The sequence below is a fragment of the Melopsittacus undulatus genome, chromosome 2 (genome assembly GCF_012275295.1).
Source record: "Melopsittacus undulatus isolate bMelUnd1 chromosome 2, bMelUnd1.mat.Z, whole genome shotgun sequence".
In the NCBI taxonomy this organism is placed as follows: Eukaryota; Metazoa; Chordata; class Aves; order Psittaciformes; family Psittaculidae; genus Melopsittacus; species Melopsittacus undulatus.
The window spans coordinates 14,944,578-14,962,070 of NC_047528.1; the positions used below are offsets into that span (position 1 = coordinate 14,944,578).

Consider the following 17,493-nt stretch of genomic DNA (forward strand, 5'->3'; position numbering starts at 1 on the left):
AGTAATACAATTTTGCAAATGATTCAGATAATTACAGAGAAGACTTGCATATAAAATTAATACTTTCTATATATTGACTAGCATGAATGATAATGGACTCTTCCAAAAGCAATTCTATAGCATACAGTTTAAACTGAAGATTTAAATAAAATAGTACATTTTTTCCATCTGTAAATTAATACCTAAAAATCTGTTCTAAAACTTGTGCCTTTAAATAGATTCTTTTGACTCAGGAGTTTCAAAATTCTCCAGAGCAAATTGTTAATACTGATGACCAGGGGTCCCTGTATTTATTAAACTGAATGACCTGACAGTAAAACTCAGTTAAGGCTCTTGGCATTGGTGAAACTTCTTCCCACTCAGACCTACTACTGTGGTAGACTTGAACTTCATCTGTGATTTCTTCTGGAGCATAATCACCACCTAATATGTAAATTTTGTCTTCTGTCCCAACTGCTCCTGCATTAAAGCCAGCACATTCAAAAGATCCTTCCCCTTTCCAAACACAGGTTTCTGGGCAAAAGCTGTAGACCTTGTAGGTGGAGAGATCACATATGTACAATGTACAGTTTACTGGAACTGCTTTGATTAGAGTTGCATGGAAAAACTGCCCAAATTCTGCTACAAGCTCAGACCACTGATCAGTCATAGCATTATACTTAAAGAAACAGTCAAGAGATGGATTGAAGGCATCAGTAATCTCTACTTCTGAGCCAAGGACGTAAATTATATTCTGACATGCGCTTGCTTCTGGATAGTAGATACCTCTTGGTAATTGGCTTACAGATTTCCAGTCTTTGGAAAGAGGGTTATATGACTCTACATCCAAAAGGCTTCGGGTTTCTTGAGCTCCCCTGGTCTTTCCACCTATTACAAACAGCTGATTTAAGGTGACAACAGATGTGTGCATTGTCCTTGGTTTTTTCATAGCTGACACTATGGAGAACTCATTACTGACTGGGCAGTAGCACCAGGTTTGGTCAGTGGCATCATGAAATGGTTCAGCAATATGAAGCCTGACAGTCCTATAACAATTCCCTTTGCATCCTCCAGTTATAAATATTTTTTCTCCATAACTAGATAAGCTTGACCCTGGAAGATCAATCATGTGAGTATGTGGTAGTTCTTTCCATTTATCTGTTTTGATGTTGTAGCAGAATGTATGTCTGTTTTCTCCATCTTCATCAGTTTTATGAACAAATATGTATTTTTCTGTTGTTGAAGGACGTGCATCTGGAAACAGTCCGCTAAAGTTTTGCACACTTTTAACTGCATCATTGATTATTACTGAGCAATTAGCACTCTTAAGTAAGGGTTCTTCAGAATGTAGAAAGTCCTGCAAAGTCTTTTCAGGTAACTGGTGCAGTCTCACTTTTTTAATTAGATTAGGCAGATATTTCTGTCGTGTTTCAATGTTGTGTTTGGTCCACTGGAGGACAGCTTTCAACACTGATTCTTCCTCTGGGACATTTAGCTCATCAGCCTCGAGACATTTTTGTAGTATCTCAAAATTCATCTCCAAAAAATCACTTGATCTGAGCAGCAAGGAAAAGTGGTGCTGTACAAAATCTAGTGCATGATCAAATAAGCGGACGGAACCGTAACTTTCTGATAGAGAAAGCAACTGTAAGCAATTCACAAGGTCAATACTTTTTATTAGAAAGTCACTGCAAGCTTTGGAAAGGAGTGAAACCTGAAGAAATGATGATAGTTGGAAGAGCATTTCCACATTATCATTTGTTATCTCTGTTTTTCCTGTGTAAGCATAATCAAGAAAGGCTTTCACTGCCTTGGGCGATAGATTACTAATAGTAACATTGCCATCATCTCGTTCTTTCATATTAACTTCAAACATGGCTCTGTGGATAAAATAAAGATACACACACAAATTAAAGATCGAGCAAACAGCAGAGAACATTGGTGTGAAAGGAGACAATTACGGGTGAATAAGGCAGGCTGTAAAGGTCTAAAATGCGGCAGTTCTACCTGAGAGCAATGCATGATTTGCTTGATATGGTTGAGGAAAAAAAGGAGTGGTGATAAGAACATATTCAAAGTGATTGCTCAGAAAATGACAGCAGCACCTGTGGTTCGTATGGGTTTTCACAGAGCATGATGAAGTCTGCAGCTCTCTATGAGAGAAAATGTGAAATTGTTTGGGCAGCATCAGTTTCAACAGCTTGAGAAAGAAAGGCTGATTTAAAAAAATATATAGCAGAAAAGCCCCATGATTTAGGTCATGCGCTGTAGATGATTACAGAAAATTAAGCGAAAAAAGGCCTTCCAGATTGCAGGCTGAGCAAAAGGCTGGATAGATGATGGGTGCATTCCTAAGTAATGAAAGTAGGTGCGGGTGAAAGAGGAGAAAAAAATGTAAGGAAACTTAATTCTTGCTTTAGAGTTGACAGATAGAAGTATGGATACAGCGAGATGTCAGGAAAAAAATGCAGTTTTGACAGTTTCATGACACAGTGAAACTTGTGCAGAAAGTAGATTATGACTGAATACAAGGACGATGGTTGAAAATAGTGGAACAAGCTATTGATCAGTAGATTTGTGCAAATTTTATTACAACTTTGATAGTTACTAAATATAATAATAATAAATATTAGATAAATGCTAATAATATTTATTTCACACAATCTAACATGGCAAGATAGTTTTTCAAGCCAGGAAGTTCTGGCAACAGAATCGTGTTGCAACATCACTTGCCCGACCCTCTCAGAGTCTAAGCATTATGCTGGGATAGCAACAGCTTCTGAGTTTGACAAAGAATGATAGTGGAGAAAGACTTAGATAAATCACCAAATACTAAGTATATAACCTGGATTATTAATATATCATAGATAGTTCCTATTAAAAAAGAAGTATTATATCATAGTTCAGGTATACAATTAATATTTGCATAGTATGTGATTTTTAAAATCCCATACTTTCATCAAGCTAAAAAGAAAAAAAAAAGTCACTTTGTATAGCATACTTTTTGGGAAGTGAACATTAGGTGAAGCATGAACTTGTCTGACCTCCTGAACAAGAACACAGAACTGCATTAAGACACTTTTGTCCCAAAGATCTTTGTGTGTACTAAATGACAATCATCAGTATCTTTTCTTTATTAACCCAAGAGCTGTGATACACATCTCTAATTACAGTATAAAATAGCAACTGAACAATTCTAGTAGAAGGACAGCAATGTGGGCAGAAGCTTTGATTCTAAAAGCTAACATGGAGGGAGCAAAATGTTGCCGAATCTTGGGTTTACGCAATAAAAGCAAAACTAGAAGTTCAAAGGCCAAGGAAAACAAAGGTGTTTCATTTAAAAATTTATCTAGTGGACTTAGGTACTTTTTATTCCCTGAAGGTAATAGAGGGGCCTTGTATTCTAGGAGAATTCATTAATTTCTACCTTTCTACTGGAAAATTTCTTCCCTTATACCAGAGCATCTCTGTGCTGTCAAGCTGTAAACACTTGAAATGCTAGAAGTTGTGTGTCAGAGAAAAACAAATCTGCTGCTACAGTGGAGAAAGAGCTTATTTCATTGGCATTTCTTCTTTTTTCAGCAGTCCTAAGAACACATCTAGCCTGTATACTCTGCCATATGTGACAGACTCCCACAGATTGTGGGATGCTCCAGGACATTTGAAAATAGCATTTGTCACTTGAATTAAGGTCAATAACTTATTTATAGGAGCCCATTTTTTTATTATTAGAGCATCTTAGCTTTGTGTTTTATTAAACTGTATTTAGAAACAAACTTTAAGGGTGAAATCACAAGTTTGAGTCTAAGGCTCTTCATAAATTGGTATATATGTGAAAGGTCTTTCTGCCCCTTAAAAATGCATAGCTTTAAGCACCAGAAGGAAGATCACAGATCCATTTCATGTTGAAAGGCTTGTATCTATAGTTTAGAAAAAAAAAATATGTTTAAATACCTCTGAAGACAAACTATGAACAAAATACTGTGCTGACTATTCATCTTAGGCAAACAAAACCCAGCACCTTTCCAAACCACGTACCACTTATCCAAAATTGCTCAATGCAAGATGTAATTAACTTATGTTTCACAATACAAATGTGTCAAAGTACGTAGACTGTCACATACAAAGTCAAGCAATACCCTTGCAGACCTTTAAGTACAGATACAGGCAACAGGTACATTTTAAAGGTACACACCTTGTGTCAATTCTACCTAACAGCTTAACCATGAATTCGCGGTTTGATATTTGTATTTCAGAGTCTGAAATACGTATGAATCTCAGATTCATAGAGAACTTGTGTCACTTTAGAAATAAAACCATACGTATTTGGGGTATGGTTAGGCATTTAACACTTTTTTGTTGGTTTTTTTTTCCCTATCCTTAAAACGCTTTCCTCAAAACTCTGCAGACATATATTCAGCTGAAGATTTCTTTTTTAATTTTTGTAATTATATTCCTTCCTTCCCTCCCAGAGAATTTACAATCCATTTTCTGAAAACTCATGCCAAAATTAGGTTTACCTGAAAAAATCACTGCACGCTGCCAGTACACAACGATGACAAGGAATTATTTCATCTTTCACAAGAATTTTAAAGTCAAAAAATATATTTTGTTCTCTGAATTTTTGTAGTACTTTCAGAATTTGTTGTCCATGACCTTCAGCCACTAAGGAATTGATTTTATTTTCAGGAACAGAAATTCCATTGCAAATAGGTCTGCTAATGTAATCCCGTTGATTGGCCATGGTTTCTTCAATCTGTTCCTGAAACTGAAATGGAAAGATAAGTAGTTGATTCTACAGTCTTACTATTTAAAAAATAAAAGTTAAAAATCAATATACCGTAAACCAAACAAATTCACAGCATAGAATTTAGCTTGTAAGACCTATGCACAGTTATAAATTTGGGTTATAAGTTACTTTTACACTTAATTAGATTTGATAATACAACTTATACTTTGCAAAATATATACACATAGTATACTTTGACAAGTAAAATAGCTGACATACATCAAAGAACAATTCTACAAATAGTACCCACCTGTAGGAATTTTTTCAATAAGGTTCACAGGAAACACACCCAGGAACGTGTTAAAGTTTTTAATGGTTATTGAAGAGAAAGACTAGCCCTAGGCTTACTCTCAAAAACCCACAAATTCTTACAATTTCATGTAAAATGAAGATGGAAATGAAATATTTGTTACATATTTTTAGATTCCAGAAGTTTCATCTGTATACTACAAACCCCAAAGCTCAAAGCAAACCAATGGTCTTTCTACAGCTTACAGTGGAAGGGAGATACAGGCTACTATACTGCATTCTAAGTAAATTTCCATTAGGTACTCCAGACCAAAATAACAGAATACAAACACTGATAGCCTGGCCTAATCATTGCTAAGGCTGACAAAACAGGCTCGCTTGGAGATGCTTTGATGACAGAGGAACTTTGAGCGTTCAGTCAATTGGTACCGATTTCATCTTTTACCTCTAGTCCTGCTAGGAAGCTGTGTTTGCCTATAGCTTATGCTGCACACAGTGAACTTCATTTCATGGCTTCAGAGTCGTTTAAGACATTGCAATATCCCTTTCAGCAGACAAGTTTTTTTCTGGTGAAAATCCCTATCCTGCAGTGCATTGTCTGTATGGTAAGTTGGCCTTCTCCTCTTTTTTTTACAATAAACATATTTTACTCCACTCTGCTAACATAAAAAAAAAAAACCTTGAAATATGAGCATATTTATTTTTACACCTATTTAAACAAGTTTTTGTATTCCTACAGATGCATTAACTGCCCTTACTGCAAATTTCAAGCTTGACTATTTTAAAGCTTAAGGAAACACTCAAAGGTTTTTCTATTGCAGGATTTTGCTTTCACAATTCCACTTACAATTAGCAACAGATAATGGCCCACCTGAATTGACAAAGAAGGGGATAAAAATTTCCAAGGAAACCCAGAAACCAGAAAAATACTGGGTTTTGTTTTTAATTTCATAGAAAGGGTTTATCTGGTAACATGATTCATTCAGAGGAAACTAAGCCATCAGGCGGTCTTCTTCATGGGAGGTACTTTCATAAGCAGACTGATCTATACTTTATCTAGTCAGGTTACTCCAACCACAAATAGACCTCCATGTCTCCTGGAATAGAAGATATCCATTGATCTTGCTGCCAGCACTGGCACCCTTGGAGCACGCATCTTCTCTTTCCCATGGCCCGACAATCTCACGTATTCACACTTTCCATTCTAAGCCTGAGGAACTAGGAAATACAGAAGAACAAGACCACCATTTATTCTGATAATGTATGGCCTCATAAACCAAACTCCATAAATCATAAAGTATGTCAGAATTCTATAAATACCCTTTTCTTATGAACTCAAAAGCCTGTTCCTCAAAAGGATCAATCTTCAAAACCAGAGTTGTTTCAGTACAATTAGTTTCCTGTATTTGAATGAACTTTAAAAAAAAGTGATTGAATTTCAAACTTTATTTGGTATCATGTAAAATAACACTTCTAAAGGAAATTTAAACCTCTTCACAAAATTCTGCAATTGATAATAGATAGTAGGTGTTTTTCTCCTTTTAAATGTAATTTCTTCAGCAAGCTCCAAGCTACAACTTGTTTTTTATTAGTAAAATTACCAATTTCACTAATAGTCTTCTTTGAACAATAAACACAGAAAAATGTCATCAAGTCTGTCTCTGCTAGTTTAGTCAAAGACATCATATAATCACTTTCATAAAAGCAATCTATGTTTCAGTGACTTTTCTTGTATTGCCACTATTTCTGTCAGAAAAGGGTGAAATTTTACGTTAAAAATAATTATATTTGAAAGTTTGTAAATCAATAGAAGGCCTTTATATATTGTAATTTTGCTGTTCTGTACCTTAGTTAATTGTTGTGTACCTTAGTTGTAACTTTGCTGTTCTGTACCTTAGTTGTAATTTAGGCATGGGTGGATTTAAGAAAGTATTGTAAAACCTTATCCAAGCAGAACATACAGATGGACCAGAGGCAGCCAAGTGAAAACAAGAGAATACTGGCATCCACATAATGGTTGGGGCCTGTCCAAAGAACGGACAGGTGAAAAGGACAAAGCGAGGAAGACTCCTTACTTCATCAGGACGACCACCAGAGGGGGACTACGCAAGCACAGAAGAGGCTGATGTCGTAATAGACTGATGAGGCAATCCCTAATGCATATGTATTAGTTAAGGTAGCAATTTAGGTTTAATATGCATTCATTGCAAAACTTTTGATGTATAAATTGTGAATGTGATGTGACAAGGTTGAAGCCAGATTTGGGCGAGTGCCCCTGGTTTCCCAGCACTGCAATAAAGCACCTCATACAACCATTCTGGTGGTTATGTGTACATTCTTACGCTAACATTTCCACAGAAAGACTATCCTAGTACATTGGTGCCAAGACTGCAAACCTTTTAATTACACAATCAATTTATTAATGCTTACATAAATCTGTTCTTCTCTCAAAACTGCATTTGACTTCATTTTCCTTTGTATATTCAGTCTGTATATTTTGTTACTTTTCTAGTTATCAAGTGTTGATATCTTCTCTCAACATTTATTAAAATGAACAACTGTCAAACTGTCTGAGATCCATTTATAAGACTGAATTTTTGTTTTCCTTATTATTTCTTGCAGTTTTCATCCACTCATATGATTTCATTTTTCTTTCACAGATAACAAATTTGTTGTATAGCATTACAGTTGAGATCTCATGACTGTCTCGCTACTCCAGTTTGCAGGTCATCCAACGCATTTAGTCCTAATCTGTAATCTGTAATGTCTTCTTATTTTTTATTAAAATAAAACTTCAGCAGTGTACCTCTAATATTCTTGTCCATCATTAAGGAAGATACTAATGAATACTGTGCTATGGCTTAGCCTAATTTACCCTCCATTCCATTAAAAAAATAAAAATTTAAAAAATTTCAGTTCTCATCTCCCTTCTAGCCAACCCCTGTTTTATTTGATATTTTTGGTACTAAGTTATCACTTTACTGGATCTGTGGATGATTTTGGAGCCTGCCAAAATATCTTAACAATTCAGTGAAATCTTGGTATGTTAAACAACACCAACAATAATTTATAATTATTTCATGCTAATTGTTTTTTTCTTCTATGAAGCAATATGAATTAATCAATAGTTGTATTTATAAATATATGATGAAGTTGCTGCCAAAAGGGTACAAAACACAGTGGGTTCAGATGTATGTTGAGTAGGTCTGGAGTTTGGAAAAGCTGGGGAATGACCCTCCTTGTATTTGCTCCACTTACTCCCATAGGATTCTAGTTACAGTCTGTCTCTTATGTGGATTACCAAGAACCAAACTCCAGTGGATAGCTCACTGGAGTTGGGATTTCCTACTTTTGTTTCATTACATATCGCTGTGCCATACAGCTTCTCATCATGTCAGGTAAAGGCTGTATTCCTAAACCCTTGTCCATCACCTGACGCACTGGGTGCCTGGTCACACAACCAGCCTTCAAGCATCTGTAATGTGACGCACCAGACCCTGAGTACTAGTGTATGTGACTGGGTATCTCCTGTATGAGATCAGATGTGTTCTCTGATACGACCAAATTCAAGCAACCCTATCACTTGACAAAATTCTGCTCACATACTGAACGTTTATACATCTTATACTGCTGAACACCTAGTTAACTACCAGACTGGTTTAAAAAAAAAAACAACACAAATCTCTAAACCCTCTCCCTTCCAAATCCCCTTAAAGTTAATGCATTTCCCCTATTTTTCTGCTTGAAAGTCACATCAAACACGTGGTCTGTTGGCCATTATAGTTACAAGGTACATACCACATAATACATGCTTGGGGAGATATGTGTATCTCTCATAGCTATCTGTGCAGATCTCCATTTGAGAGATAAGGCATTTTGCACACTTGACAGTTAAGTGGCAAAAAATGGCTGGCCTATAGGGCCATAAAGCAGCTAGCACTTGAAGAGAAGGAACTTGGGTTAGCTAATTTTGGTCATTACAGGGGATGAACTAGGGACCACCTGGGAGCTCTGAGAATAAGAACATTCTTCTGGTCTATCACGAAGTCCATTAATAAGGACCCAGACCTCATTAGTTCTGCTGTTCACAAGACTCCTCTATTTTAACACTGTCCTTTTTCCTACGTGATAAGGGATGGAGATGGAGCAGCCTAGAACATAATGAGCTCATTGACCTAGATGCCAGGTAACCACATTGAAAAGTCTGATAAGCACATAGTTGAAAAATGAGACAGACACACATTCCTTTCAGTAGTAACTAGGCTGTTATTAAAAAGCTCCAAGAAAATATTTAACTGACCTTAATACTTAGATACCAAACAAACAGCTGCCAAAACCATTTACTGTATTTCTAGAGGAATTTTACTTCACCAATGTTAATGCTCCCTTTCCAAAGAAAGTTACAAGACATAATGTTTTTATAAAGATTTTCTTTTGGCACCATCAACAGTTGGCACTATAAACAATCTTTCTTAGATGTACTTACAGTTCTGTGTGGATGTAATTGAAATGTGTACTTTATTTGTTTATAGTTATCCTTCAGAAAGTCCAGCAGCCCTTTTGAGTATCAATTCATATTTGTTGAATCTTAGATACTACACTAAAAGACTGTAAACACAGTATACTGTTAAACATAAAGAAATCCAAAAACATCCAGGACAGCCATTTTCAGAGTATCTCAAGAGGCACACACAAAAATCATATCCACTGCAATATGATTCTTAGAAATGGTGTTCACATCCATTCTACCAGATTTGAGACAACAAAGCAAACAGAACTATGAAGGCAACTTTGAGCATGAACTTCTGTTTGTGCAGGGTCTATGGTAGTTCTCACCAGAGCATCAATCAAAATATACTTATATAAAGTACATATATTCCTAAACACTTTTGCTGAAAAGATTTTGCTAAACCAACAGTCAAAACAGCCCTAGTGCTGCAACTGACAGACAAAATGGTTACGGAAGTTTAAATATGCTAATGAAGTTGAAAACGGTATTAGATGTGCAATTAATTCTAAGTGAATAACTGAGCAAAATTACTCACCAAGGAAGGGCAAGAGCCTTTGTAATAATGGAGCATGAATGTCCAGATGAGGACACAGGGTACAGACCAACACTGGAGAAGACTTACACCAATACGTTTTGATCATTTTGTAATAGCAATAAAAATGTATATACAAGTGTGTGACTTTGTAATAGCCATAGGGATGTAGTTTTGTGACAATACTGAGCGTACCTTAGTATCATGTGTAGGAAAGTTAGGATTTTGTCATGTTAGCATGCTAGGGCCAAGCCTGCCTGCCGGTAAACATGACAAAACCCTTTTAATGGGATTGAAGCCTGGGAATGTTCCCAGCACAACAGACACCAATCTCACATGAGGCATGTATGCATTCAAACAGCACAAATAACATTCTGTGTGTACATGTTCTCTACCAACACAGTTGGCAAAACCAATCTAAACTCAACCTTTGGTACTTTACAATTGTAAGGCAACCTATCTGCTTTATCTCAAAACACAATATAACTCACCAATAAAAAGAATATTAATTCTTATAAATCCTGCTGCTTAGTAAGTTATACTATTCAAGCTGGGAGAAGGTTGAGTTACAAATTGTTCTTCAAGAGAACATCACCTGTGTAACTCAACCTTCTCCCAACTTGAACAGTATAACTTACTAAAGAGCACAATTTAAAAAAAAAAAAAAAGCAATCTTAAATGCTGGTATTTTACAGCACACTTTATGTACCTAGGAAGAAAGAATTAAGAAGGAAGAAAGCCCAATGAAGATACAGAAATTGAATACATTTCTTTAGAGAAGTTTTGAAGTTGGTTTTTTTTTTCCCAAACAAAATGTCACTGTAATTAATGCAAGTTTTGAAAGATCAAGGTCAGCATTTAAAAAGTCTAATATTAAAACCAGTTATTATAGAATTAAAGTCTACTATATAGCCATCAAGAAAATTTGCTGTTTCCACTTGTATCTATTCAAACAGGGGAGAAATTAGTAGTTTATTAATAATTTTTGAAGACACCACTCTCCACATCTAATTTAAAAGCACCTAATTTAATACTCAGCAATATGAATATGAGCAGAACAGATATATAAAGGGTTTGGTGACAGTTTTAATTTGGTGACACTTTAAATTGCCAACTAAAAAGAGTGGTTTGAAATATAATTAAAATATAAATACTGTCTTAAGATTGAAAACAGACAGCAACAGAATTCCAGGTTCCTGTCTGTAAATTTCAGTGCAACTGAATCCCACAGCTTTTTCTTAAATAACTGAACTTCAAGGAAAATGAATATCCAGTCAATCATTTTTAGACAACCAAAAAAGATGCACCTGACATTTTAAGACATTTAATCCACAAAAATGGCATTTATCAATAATACATGTGAGACAGTATTCTAAGAAGGAAAGGTGACACAGAGACTTTAAAGTTTTGGGTTCTTTAGAAGTAATTGAAAAAAACCAAAACCAACCAAACAGCATGGAAAAAAAACCCAGCATGGTACCAGTAGGAACCTGTGAAACTGCTCTGATTCCTGAAGGCATCCCAAAAGTGAAAGATTTCCTCTTTCGAAGCAGTCATCTTTAACTGTGTATCTTCTCACAAATGCATGAATCCATTAAGATAAAGAAAATAATAATTTAGGAGAACTCAAACTGACTGGAATTTATCCTAAAGCTGTATTTCTTGAATTCATCAAGTTCCTTTGGAAATTATTTTCTTAGCTAAAAAAGTTCAAAAACTGTAATTCTAATTTTCAGGGGAAAAAGAATTAAATCTGCCATGCTGTACTTCTGACAAAAATAATAATTGCACATTTGGGAAGAGTAAATTACTGCTTTTACTGAGTTCTGTAGTCCGTCACTTCTGTATTTGATTATTGTGGTTTTTTCAAAGCACACACGCAATATTGACCATACTTATAATTTAGTATAGGTTATTATCATAGCATGTTTTACTTGTAATAAAAATGATTTTATCTTAAATATATTCATAATTATGTATTACACAGTGCATCTTGAACCTCAGTTTGCACTCACACATGATGTAGATTAAAAAATCTGCTAGTGAAAAAAACTGCTACGTGCTTATAGTCTAAGTAGAATGGACAAGTCAAACCTATTAATAAAACCTGGGTTTTTTTCTAGAACTAGGTAGGATCCACACTGCATTAGTGTTATCACATATCAGTAACTAAACATACACATGGCCACAGCTTCCTCTTCAAAGTGTGCAGGATACAATACTTGAAACTTAAGTCTCAGCGACAGTTTGATAGTGGTGAATAACACTTTCCTGGGGGCTCGCTGGTTGGGGATTTTGGAGATTTTGTGTTGACTGCCAAATCCTCTCCTTCTGCCAGTTTACTTAGTCTCTGTCTTTGGGCTATGCATAAGAGAGTATGTACACATGCCTTGCTTGACCAAGTCACAAAGAAAAATGGGAGCCGTATTTAAAAATCAGTGAATTACACTTCTGATTCCTTGCTGCAACACTTTTTTTTTTTGCCAAATGTTACTTTTGTGTTTAAAATACTTTGCAAACACCAACCTATGCTCAGTTATAACTAAGACTTATTTTAGGCTGAAAGACAGCAGTTCTGGCTTATGTAGAAATAGTGCTTTTTCAAAATTAGGAGCTGGGAATGCTAAACAAAAAAAACCCAACAAACAAAATAAATAACAACAAAACCCACAAAACAAAAAAAATAAAAATTCTAAGAAATACCTGAAAATGTAATTTCCGGTATTTCTGCGTTATCTGTAGGCAGTCAATGTAGAATATTTAAAACATCAAGTATTTCTAAACGCAAACAACAAAAAGGAGGGTCATAAATTTTAAAACAGACCCTAAATTTTTAGCTTCAAAACCAAAGGGTAAACAAAATTACTATCTTTTGATGACTTACAGATGGCCTGCAAGAGCACAGCAGAACCCAGTTCTGACAACCATTACAGCCCTTAGCAAAACCAAAAGCACAGGACATAGGCGGCTTTTGCTTAGACACACACTTTAGAAGCCAGAATCACGCTGGGGCGGTGCAGCACATCTGCTGTGTGAACAGCCGGCTCCTCTAGCTAACACCCAGCATAAGCACAGAATGGTACAGGCCGCCACGGACCGGCTATGCAGGAGCATGGATGTACTCCCTGGCAAAGATGAGGCCAGCGGCACCGGAGAGGGGGGCATCGTCAGCCGTTAACCAATAACGCTGCTGTGAAGAAACCCCGACGGACGCAATCACCCAAGGAACAAACAGGGCCCTAACTCGCACAACGCCAGGGGCAGCCAGGAGTGACAGGGAAATCACATTTCACAATAAGGCCCAGGCCGGCAGCAGCAGCCACACGAACAGCTGCTGCTACCATCAAGTCCACCCTTCGCTCCGCCCTCCAGATGGAGGACGGGGCCTCAGCGCACCTACTGCGCATGCCCATCCAGCCCGCGCTTGCGCCCTGCGGCTCCGTTTATTCTAAGGGAGGACTAATCCTTGGGGGGCAGAGTAGGACGAGGCAACGGGCTGCCCTCCTCCCGCAGAGCCCAGGCACGGGACATGGTGGTGCCCAGCGCTGCCACCTGTCCTCAACCGAGCTAGTCCTCCCTTAGCGCTCCCTCCGAGCAGCGCGCACCCACCTGCAGCCAACACCAGCAGCTCACCGACCGCTCTGGCCCACCCTCCGCAGCAGCAACGCCAGCAGATTGGCTTCTTCCGGTGTCATTCTCCCGCTTCTTGCGCTCGGAATGGTTCTCCCTGCAGTCAATCCGAGTGAAAGCCCGCCCATCCTCCGGAGCGAGTTCCTCTCTGACGATAGCGCGGGTGCAGCTCAGCCGCAGGCTCCGCCTTTCCCCTGATACGCCGGTACCTGGCGCATTCCCTGTCGCTAGCGGGGCACATTGACACCGCATTGGCAGCTGTCCCTCGGCAGCCGGTCCCGCCCCCCGCCGATTGGCGCACGCACGGTTTGGCCCGGGTCGTCACAGCGGCCCTAAAGCGGTGAAGGGGCGGAGTAAGGGGAGGGTAGCTCTGCTGTCTGACGGCGTTCGGGAGCGGGGCCCGGCCGACCCTGTCGCTCTGCGGTGTCCATGGGCAGCGTGCGCTGGGCCTTCCCCTGTGCCGCCTGGCGCCCCTGCCGCCAGGAGTGGCTGCTGGCGGCGCGGCTGGTGCAGCCCGAGGAGAAGGACCGCATCGGCCAGTTTGTCTTTGCCCGCGATGCCAAAGCCGCATTGGTACATGCTGGCGGGGGGGCACGGCGCGGGGCGGGTTCTCCTCCTCGGTGCTGGTAGCATTCCTCCATGGGCTGGATGCAAAGCGCCCGGGACCCTCCGCTTTGTTCTGTCCCGCTGCTGCGGGCGCTGCTCGCGGGGCTGTGGCGGAGGCTGCCCGGGACCACTCCGCTGGGAGCTGTCTCTGGCGCCGCTCGTGGCCCCGGGACCGGCTCTTTCCCCTGGGGACGCGGTTGTCTCAGTGGATTCAGTACTTCTCGGAGGAAAATACAGCCTGCAGGGGCATCTCAGAGCAGTAAATGCGTTACAGAGAATTAATTGTCAGTTCCACTTACACATTCACTTAGGAGGAAGAGGGGACTTTTGCAGTCTGCTAGTTATTCTGAAAGACTTAACAAGGTTTATGTCGTGATACTCAGGAGACAAAACCGGTGTTGTAGGAGACATACATGAAGACAGTAGTGTAGTGTGTAAGAAAGTAAAGCTGTTTTACATAATTCAGGTTTTAAGTCTCACATAACAGCGTGACAATAATACAGACTAATGTTACTTACCTGTAAGAAATTCCTCGTCACTTTCGGATGCTGAGAATTTCATTTAGTGCCAAAGTGACTTAATGAGTGTATTGAAAGCTGTTGAGACTGTTTTACTGTTCAGTGTGGTATAAAAAGTATTCATCTGTGCAATAAAGTATCCTAAATAAGGTTGAGAAGGAACTATTTTGTGATTCTTCTAGGCTGGGTTAGCTTTTTTTATTGGGTTGTCTCTGTCCTAATAGCGATAACAAATGTATTCCGTACTTAGTCTTGTGAACTCTATTGGTTAAATTTACTTGGTGCAGGCATTTATAAAATAGAGAAATCTAAATGGTTGGGCTAAAATATGCTCTTAATTTATGTCAGCAGTAATAAAGCTACTTACAAAATAAAGTGTTTTTTTCTAGCAACCACAGATATTTTGCACATAGTATAATAGTTCCATATGAATCGCTTTCATTTTATTTCATAGGCTGGTCGCCTGCTGATGCGGAAGTTAATTGCAGAGAAGTTGTGCATACCTTGGAATGAAATACACTTGCAAAGGACATCGAAAGGAAAACCTTTCCTGGCAAATAACGTACTTAGTATCTATTCGAATTACAGCTTCAACGTCTCTCATCAAGGAGATTATGCAGTTCTTGCAGCTGAGCCTGAGCTTCAAGTTGGCATCGATATCATGAAGACTAATTTGCCAGGTAATGCATTATGGTGACCAAAGTGGATTCTCTAGTGCTTAAGTGCTGAATACTTTAACGTTTCCCAAAGAACCCATCTGTGTCCTAGGAATATAGTGTAATTAGAAGAGAGAGTATGAACATGTTGTATATTTGCTATTTTAATTATTAAATGCACTCCTCATAGATTATTTTGTGGTTTTTGTTATGCCAGATATGGATATATTTCCAGTTTAGGAAACCAGAACCCTGGAAAAATAAGGTCATGTATCCTTTTATGATATTGGCAAGACTGGCATCTGCACCTATTTTAATTACAGGTTTGGTGTCTGTTAGGTAGAAGCAGGGACAGCTTTCCAACTAGGAACAGTGGGACCAGTCCCTGTGAAAACATATAATCTCTGAGTGTTACTCCTTTGTCCCATAAGTGTGGACATTGTATGTGTCAGCACAAGGCCCAGTACTGTAAGCAGGCTGGCATCGGAGATTTGTAATCGCCAGTGAGAGGAGATCATGAGGAGGAAACATCTGAGGTGCCCCTGGTAAAAGGCTAAACTTCACTAACTAGCTATTGGCCTATTTACTTGTATGAAATGCTTCACTAACATGACTTTATTAGTGAACTTCAGGACCCAATTATAAATCAGAGTTGTAGCAAAGTGTATTTTTAAGTACAGTGTTATGGAGATCATTTAGCTCGCAAATATTCATCAGTGTATGGCTGGTTTAAACAAGAAACATACTGGTATTTATGATTTACTGGAATTTTAGGTTTTGAGACTCTCCCACAAATATTTAACCAGATATGACTGTAATAGCTGTGTTCTTAGAAAATCTCTGTTCACAATATTAAATTTGCCCAGCATTTTATGCTGTGAAATAATTTGTGTAGTAAGGTAAAGATTCAAATAAACCTTGACAGGATAACTTCCTTTTTGCTTGCTTTACACCATTTTAATGATCTTTACAAGTGTACATTAGCTTGGCATGTCTAGCTAAAATGCACAGAAATTACTGTAGTCTAATCTTCTGTAACTCATTTTTGTCTGCGGTAGACCCTTAGTCTAAAGGTGGTGGTCAGCATGTGAGGCAACACTGTAGCTGGTGGAGGACTCCACATCAGAGCAATTGTATATTTCGTGGAGGAACTGTGGCCTGTGGTAAGGCTATGCTGGAACAGGTACTCCCCTGAAGGGATTTCAGTAATGCAGGGCCCAAATACCAGATTAAGCTCGAGGCTGGTGCTTACCATACCTCTCCCAGGCAAAACAAAACAAAGTGATGTCCTAGCTGTTTCTTCTCCTGTTGTCTTGCACACCCTCAGCGTATTTGCTGATGGAGAAGGCCTTGATGCCATGCAAACATTGTTGATACTTGTGTGGTCTCAGCACTATTCTAGGCAAAGTGCCATGCAGGCTGCTATGTTAAAAATTAACACCCAGGCCCAGTACCCTGGAAACACTTTGGGCTTGCCGAAGGCCTTACCCCAAGACTCCGTAATCATAGAATCATTGAATAGTTAGGGTTGGAAAGGACCTTAAGATCATCCAGTTCCAACCCCCCTGCCATGGGCAGGGACACCTTACACTAAACCATGTTACCCAAGGCTCTGTCCAACCTGGCCTTGAACACTAACGAGGATGGAACATTCACAACTTCCTTGGCCAACCCATTCCAGTGACTCACCACCCTTACAGTAAAGAACTTCCTCCTTATATCCAATCTAAACTTCCCCTGTTTAGGTTTTAACCCATTACTCCTTGTCCCTCACCAGCATCCTTATAGATCCCCTTCAGATACTGGAAGGCTGCTATGAGGTCTCCAGGCAGCCTTCTCCTCTCCAGGCTGAACAGCCCCAGTTTCCTCAGCCTGTCTTCATATGGGAGGTGCTCCAGTCCCCTGATCAGCCTCATGGACCTCCTCTGGACTTGCTCCAACAGTTCCATGCCCTTTTTATGTTGAGGACACCAGAACTGCACACAATACTGCAAGGTCTCACGAGAGCAGAGTGGAGGGGCAGG

The 17,493-nt window shown here is 38.9% G+C and overlaps 2 protein-coding genes across 2 annotated transcripts in view; one reads left to right on the forward strand and one right to left on the reverse strand.

Annotated features, from left to right (window-relative positions):
• KBTBD3 (kelch repeat and BTB domain containing 3) lies at positions 1 to 13,696 on the reverse strand. Its single transcript, XM_005149730.3, has 3 exons — positions 13,669 to 13,696; positions 4,500 to 4,741; positions 1 to 1,859 (listed from the first exon to the last, which is right to left on the reverse strand). Exons 2-3 carry the CDS (start codon positions 4,721 to 4,723, stop codon positions 239 to 241), a joined length of 1,845 nt encoding a protein of 614 aa, XP_005149787.2. The 5' UTR covers positions 4,724 to 4,741; positions 13,669 to 13,696; the 3' UTR covers positions 1 to 238.
• A 152-nt stretch (positions 13,697 to 13,848) lies between these two features.
• AASDHPPT (aminoadipate-semialdehyde dehydrogenase-phosphopantetheinyl transferase) overlaps positions 13,849 to 17,493 on the forward strand; it is a 33,195-nt gene continuing 29,550 nt past the window's right edge. The window contains exons 1-2 of the mRNA XM_005149814.4: positions 13,849 to 14,262; positions 15,268 to 15,493. Coding sequence (XP_005149871.2) covers positions 14,119 to 14,262; positions 15,268 to 15,493 — 370 coding nt within the window. The 5' untranslated portion in view covers positions 13,849 to 14,118. The remainder of the gene's footprint in view (positions 14,263 to 15,267; positions 15,494 to 17,493) is intronic.